At 33.6% G+C, this 7,542-nt stretch overlaps 1 protein-coding gene across 1 annotated transcript in view; it reads right to left on the reverse strand.

Annotated features, from left to right (window-relative positions):
* The window catches only part of LOC106469670 (fringe glycosyltransferase-like), a 25,508-nt gene that overhangs the window by 1,584 nt on the left and 16,382 nt on the right, over positions 1-7,542 (reverse strand). The window contains exons 7-8 of the mRNA XM_013930174.2: positions 6,490-6,584; positions 1,110-1,192 (exon numbers count right to left, since the gene is read on the reverse strand). Of these exons, the coding sequence (XP_013785628.1) occupies positions 1,110-1,192; positions 6,490-6,584 (178 nt within the window). The remainder of the gene's footprint in view (positions 1-1,109; positions 1,193-6,489; positions 6,585-7,542) is intronic.

Below are 7,542 nucleotides of genomic sequence, written 5' to 3' on the forward strand. Positions count from 1 at the left end.
TACACTGATAGGGCATCCCGTTACGGTTGAAAACATCTTATTCTAATCTTGTGTACACTGATAGGGCATCCCGTTACGGTTGAAAACATCTTATTCTAATCTTGTGTACACTGATAGGGAATCCCGTTACGGTTGAAAACATCTTATTCTAATCTTGTGTACACTGATAGGGAATCCCGTTACGGTTGAAAACATCTTATTCTAACCCTATGTATACTGATAGGGCATCCCGTTACGGTTGAAAATATCTTATTCCAACTTTACGTACAGTGACCGAGCATCCCGTTACGGTTGAAAACATGTGATTCAGTGTCTATTTGATTAATCATTTGTATTTTTGATCACATGACTACCACCAGATTCCCGAGTGGCGTAATAATAACTTTATTTTATGATACTTTTGCTTCTAATAACTATACCACTACAAACTACATTTGTACTTTGTTCTTCACAATGTAGCACGTTGGCGTAATATTGTGAATCATGTACAAATTACAGTGAAGCTGCAGTATTAGACAAACACAAAGCAGCAAAAACCAGCCTATAAACGACTGTAAAATTATAAAGTTATGTTCTTCGGCCATTTTTCTCTTCTGTCCATTTGCGTCACAAAACTCTTACACTCCCCCCACCCACCTCAAAAAGTATATCCCACCAAGCGGAGCCCCGACTTTAAGGTAAAGAGGTAATAACAAAAGTTTCATTACTTTGTTATTGATTCCTTGATCGATGATTTGAAAATCGCTTCTTTTATAGTACTCATTTCCTTTAAATAATATCTAATATATTCAGTCCAAGTAGACATTATAATAGGAATTATTATTATCTATTTATTAACCGATGGTAAAACTCTAAAAGCATCAAAAGACATAAACTGACTTCCCTTCCATTCTAAGCTTTGGACGACCCCGAGTGAATTGCTTTAAATTTCTCTGTATAAACAGACTGGAATCTCCTCAGATTTAATTTAATAGTGAATTACTGAGACGGTATTTCATACGATTTAACACCGCATTTTCATAGGAGGAAATCACTAGTTGGCAGTATTACAATAAAAGTGTTACGCTAGCTCAATCGTAAGAATTAGATAGACATAGTTCTACAGTTACCTTGTTGGATCACACTCTTTGTCAAAACCTTCAACAGTCAGTACGTTCGTTTCGTTTCCAGATCTGGAATAACTAAAGGAAATCTGTGAAAAGAAAGTTTTTATCTTTATTCTTTAATAAAATGAATCACAGAAAAATTTAATGTCGGAGAATATCTTAACAAGATAATAATTTATGGGTAATACATAAAATACATTTTATGTATTTTGGACACTATAAATCATATGAGCTACGGCACCGTCAAACGAGGCCTTCTTTGAACGCTGGAGTAATTTTGAAACCCAAAATATTTTGTTCTGCAAAATCCCAACTCAAAATGACTAAATCGCAATTTTCAATTTAGGTATTTATTTTTGCGTAAGTTTCATATAAGTTACTACAGTTTTCATCAAAAAGAACAAATTATATTAGTCCCGTGGAAAGCATGTGCATGGCAAACACCACATGTTAAAAAACAACAGGAAAACTATAAATTTCACAGAGGTTAAGTACAGTTCTCGCAGGAGTCAAAACACCATGATAGTACAGAGTGTATATCAATGCAGTTTGTTACTTATTTAATTTCAACTGCACTTTCGTCATTTGTGACTACAGACATTAATAATCTTTTCCGTTATTTATCGTTAATATTGGGGTAAGTTTGAAATTAGTTCAAAGTATTGAAAGTTTCATCAATACTGAAGACATCGATGATGAAAATGAGGAAGAAAACGACAATTAAAATGACAGAGTTCAACAGAATACAGAGTTCTACCTAGTAGACTTTAAATCCAAGAAGTCAGCATTATGTAGCCAAGATTATCTCATCCGAGTCAACGAACAAAGAGGATTCCGAAGATTATGAAATGATTTTCATGCGGCTGTCCAAAAAAGTCCCGTTCAAATTCATATGGTCTGATATACTTGACAGAGGATATGTTGGACAAGATCAGATAAAGAAAGCACTTAAACCCCACAAAAAGACTGGGGGGACTCTAATTCTTTGAGAGTGAGCTACTATAATATTTGTAGGCTTTGCAGTAAATTTGTCTAAACAGAAAAACTGATTTCCAAGTTCAAATACTTCACACCTGAATGACTTCTATTAGACTTAAGACAAATTACTTTTGTATTCATAACTCCTATTAAGCTGTAATTTTACGATGTTTGACAGATTTAAGGAAGAGATTCTCTTCTGAAATGTTCATTATTCGAACATGATATTTGACATAATTTAAGAAAAAAACAACATGTTTTGATGTTCAATCTAACCCATACATTGGTCCGTAAATGAACAGCAGCTGTTTAATACAATTATTCAAAGTAGCCCCACCAATGGGTTACTTTGAACACAGTGAAAATATAAAAAAAGTACATCAGTGTTATTGTCTTTGCCAAAATATGTCATGACATATCAGAGTAAAGGTATACTCCCAATAATAATATATTGTTTTCCTCGTTTCAACCGTTTGCTTTCTTTCAAATTTCAAAAAGATGCAGAAACCGTTAAAAGAAGCCTAACTTGAAGGTATTGTAAAAATATATTAAAAGAATTTGACTAATAACAACAGCAACATAATCACAAGGTAGCTCAACTCCAACAGCTTTAAATATAAAAAAATAAGCAGTAACACCACAATAGTAAAACTGGATGACACAAAGAACTCATTGTATAGACTTGATTAAATAATTCTTTATAAATTAAACTCTATTTTTTATTACAGTCTCTTACACTTCTCTTAAAATAAAGGTAGTTCACCAGTCAAACAAACGGAAATGTTGTTAAAAACAACAAGAAGTTGACATTTAACTGATTATCGAAAACCAATTAATTACGTACGGATCGGACAGCTGTCACAGATTTCAAGATTTTCTGCCATGAGAATGCGTGGTCAAGCTCAGGCGCCTCCAAGTTTTGACTTTTGTTGCGGGTCAACAAACAACATTTCTCATTAATATTTTTTAAAAACTTCTACAACTAAACCTTGTGATTATAACGACATGTATATAGAAATTTTCTCACCAACCTAACAAGTCGTTTCGAATTACAGTATGAATAATGAATATACGTTGCAGACGTAAGGTTACTTCATTCGTCATTTTTCTTTTACATTCTTCGAGTGAAATTAATTTTGAAGTAAAATAAATAGCTACAGCTTACAGTGAAATGGTAGAAATGTATCACTTGACGATTCTTATGCGCAGAGAAGCAATAAGAAAACTGTAAACGTACACTAAGTGTCATTTCTCAGTTCACATATTTATTAACATTGTCAATTTTTTCTAATACTTTCGTTTATCATGTTTTTTTATGTGATCTTTAATTGGATTATGTTTTAAACCTACAATCGGTACTTACATGCAGAATAAATTTTAACGGAATAATATGTCAAATGATAAAAATATTAAGTTAGTGTTTTTTATTTATAATAATTTAGTTACTTTTCATTCTATTTCCTCTTATGATCTGGCATGGTCTGGTAGCTAGGATGCTCGACTCCCAGTCTGCGGGTCGTGGGATCCAATCCCGTCACCGAGCATGCTCACCCTTTCAGCCATGAGAGCGTTATCATATGACGGTGAATACCAGTTTTTGCTGATAAAACGTAGTGGTGTGTGGCTGCCTTTTCTCTAGTCTATCGTTTTTAAATTAGGAACGGCCAACACAAATAGCCCTCGAGTAGCTTTGTGCAACACTCAATAAACATAAAACTTCCCTTAAAAAAAATGTACATTTTTACTCACAACTCTTTCTCTCGAGCTTTAGATAAATTACGTGAAAAGTATATGCCAATAGGCCTGAAGTTAGATTTCTACTGCATTACTTGGATGGGCCTCTATTATTTCCCTTAAAAATATTTATCAATAAACAAGTGAACTCATTAGATCTATTCTTCATGCGCTACTACATAATATTAATATGTTCTAAAATATCAAAGATAAATTTTGTATTTTGAGAAGAATACTTGATTGCCTAAAACCCATTTGTTTGAAATTTTAAGAAATTAGTACTACTATACCAAGACTGTATGTTGTTATTTTGAGCATTGTTTGTTTGTTATAAAGCAGAAAGATGCACAATGGGCTACCTGTGCTCTGTTCACCGCCGGTATCGAAACCCGACTTTTAGCGTAATAAGCCAACTGACTTAACACAGAGCCACCGAGCTGCTCTTGAGTATTGATACGTACTGTTACTCAACTACTAGAGCTAATCATATGATAATACAAAGTTCATGTTTTATTAGTTTAAAAGTTTCAGATTAAAACACAATTGTTGCTGTCTCAGAGAACAGCATGAACCTAGTGTTCTTGAGTACAACTTACAACATATTATTTAGTCTACGACAAATGTACGGTATCTACTGTTTTCATCAGAAATATTCTAAATATTTTTTATAAGATCGCAGATATACAGTTGATAACACGTTTTTGTTTTTTTAAAAAAAAGAAACTCAGATCTCGTGTCTAGCATGAAACAAAACGAACAATTAACTGCAAAGGTGAAGTACAAATTAATAGTGAGTTAGTTCAGGAGCTTGTTCGACCACTTTGGTGACTTTGTTATATCATCGTCTACTGAAAACATTATTCATCACTATACACCGTGACAATGATATAAAAATTAGAAAAGATAACATAAAAATAAAAATTTAAATACAACCTAGGATCTCAGGTACATTTTCCTATGCAACAAATATTTATCTTGTCTTTTCATATCGTTTTCTTACATTTCTTTAAAAGCTACACCAAAATAAAATAAAAGTCTTCTCACACAGAAAGTATGATGAATGGTTACAATTAAAGCATAAACAGTAGTATATATAAATCGTTCTCATAATCGGTGTTTACTCAGTCACTGTTAATATTTCATTACAACCGAAAGACTCGTGGACTCATTTTCATGTGAATTTCTCTTTAGTCCTCAAATTTTCGACTATCGATGTGGTCTATATATATTGAGTAATATTATGTTTGTTTGTTTATATATTGAGTAATATTATGTTTGTTTGTTTATTAAACATTCGTGTAAAAACTGACTAAAATTTAAATGATGTTTGTTTGTTTGTTCACTGTTAAGCAAAAAGCTACACAATTGGTTATTTATGCTCTTACCTACAGCGGGTATCGAACCAAGATTTTTGGTTCTACGCCCTCAGACTTACCGCTGAGCGACCAGTGAGCAACTTGGATGAAATCATTTATTTTCTGTGTAAAACAAGTAGGAAATACTAGCAGTAATTAGTAGAATTAACTGCAATATTGGAGGTATTTTTGGTTACATTTTTGTGACTCATGTTATTAAGAACCCTGTAACCAAAAAAAGTCATGACTCCCACAAACAGTTTGGGTCACAAATAGTTTGGTAAAATGTATTTGTAAAAAAAAATGGTGTCCAGGTGGATGCCCATTTGTAATTCTTGTATTAAATATAGCTTTTACTATTTTGTACTTTCAGTTTGTAGAAACCTTGAACGTCCAATGCTTGTTTTCATTTTAAGCATTTTATTGTGCCAATTACCAGAAACTAGACGAAAGAATGATAACATCCGATAACTTCAACTTTTATCACTCATCACATACTATCGGATTTTGTTCTTGAAGATGGGTTTGCTAAGTACCTAAAGGTCATCCCCCGGTAAGTTTAAGGACTTACGACGTTACAATCCAGAGATTCAATTACCTACGATAGATAGAGCGCAGATAGCACATTATGTCGATTTGCTCTGAAACAAACAAAAACTTAAAGGTCAAACCAGTTTTCGTTATAATACATCAAAAGGTTTTGTTTGTTTGTTTTGAATTTCGCGCAAAGCTACACGAGGGCTATCTGCGCTAGCCGTCCCTAATTTAGCAGTGTAAGACTAGAGGGAAGGCAGCTAGTCATCACCACCCACCGCCAACTCTTGGACTACTCTTTTATCAATGAATAGTGAGACTGACCATTACATTATAACGCCTCCACGACTGAAAGGGCGAGCATGTTGTGAGGTGAGCACCCTAACCACCTGGCCATGCCAGGCCAACACCAAAAGGAAACCTTCGTGTTAAGTTGAGAATTATACGATGAATTACTTCAATTAAGAATGGTTATATACTCTCAGTGATTCTAAGTTTCAGAATAGTGAAGCATTAGACTTACCAAACCTCTGAGTCCAAAAGTGGGCTAATGAGAATTGATATAACTTGAAAATACAGTTTTCAGGTAGCTATTTTGAGGATTTTTTTATTTTTTTACTAATGTTTTATTACAAACAACAGCATCGAAAGGCGAGAAAAAATTACATCCCAAAAGTAAAATACAGTTGTAAAGCAAAACAATTAAGTAAAACGAAAGAAAAAGGTAATGTCATCAAAACGATACCCAAGTCATTTGACCTTTGTATTTGTAGTTGGCTTACCTGGTCTTCAAAAGTTTCAGGTTTGATCAAGTTCATTGGTTCCAAGTGGGAATGGAAATGCTCTATAACTGTCAATTTTTTTTTCAGAACGTGCTCTGAAAGAAAAGAAATTACCATGATCTAAGTTGTTGTTTTTAATACCATAATTCAAGAACAGACAGAAAGCGAGACAATTAGTAGAAAGAGTACTCAAAAGATGTGAATAATTCAGAAAAATGTAAACATCCACACCATTAAATTTGAGAACTATCTTTGAATGATTAAGAAACAACAGCTTTTCGCTTATTGTTTGTTTGTTTTAATTATGCACAAAGCTACACAAGAGCTATCTGTGCTCTGCCCACCACGGGTATCGAAACCCGGTTTCTAGCGTTGTAAGTCCGCAGACATACCGCTGTGCCACTGGGGGGCGCTTTTTGCGTTTTCTGCTGAAGGTGTTAATTTTTAGTTGTTTCGATGCTTAAGATGACATCAATCTCTGAAAATCAGAGCGACTCTCTACATCAGATGGATTATCCTGTTCAAAAGCTCTGACATTAGAAGCTTCAATCAATCAATTCCGCCTTCCCCTTCTTTACTATGACACTATGTTTTGTTTTATTTTCAAAACGTTAATATCCGGTTTCAAACAACATCTGTTGATCTTGAAGCATGTTGCTAAGACTAGTTGTTTATTATATATATACCATAAAAAAAGTGCTATTAATAGTTCCAAAGTCCTACTCAAACTACTGTAGTTAGGCCTGGCGATAGCTATTTTGTGGCCCTAGGCAAATTGTCAGTGTGTCCCCTCAAAATAAAATTTTACTTTAATTTTGCAACAAAACCGTTAAGATTACAAAATATAACTTATTTATTTATACTTATTGCCCTTAATGTAGATGGTGAATAGTATAGTAGCGCTGAGTGGCTACCTTTTCTCTGATAAGTCGTTCAAATTTAGGGACAGGGGCAGATAGCCTTAATAGCTTTACGTAAATAAAATGAAAATATTTATTTATTTATTCAAGCCCAAGGGAATGTTATGTAGGGTTAACACGTGGCTTATGTGTC

Source organism: Limulus polyphemus, unplaced genomic scaffold (assembly GCF_000517525.1).
Source record: "Limulus polyphemus unplaced genomic scaffold, Limulus_polyphemus-2.1.2 Scaffold3605, whole genome shotgun sequence".
Lineage (NCBI taxonomy): Eukaryota > Metazoa > Arthropoda > Merostomata > Xiphosura > Limulidae > Limulus > Limulus polyphemus.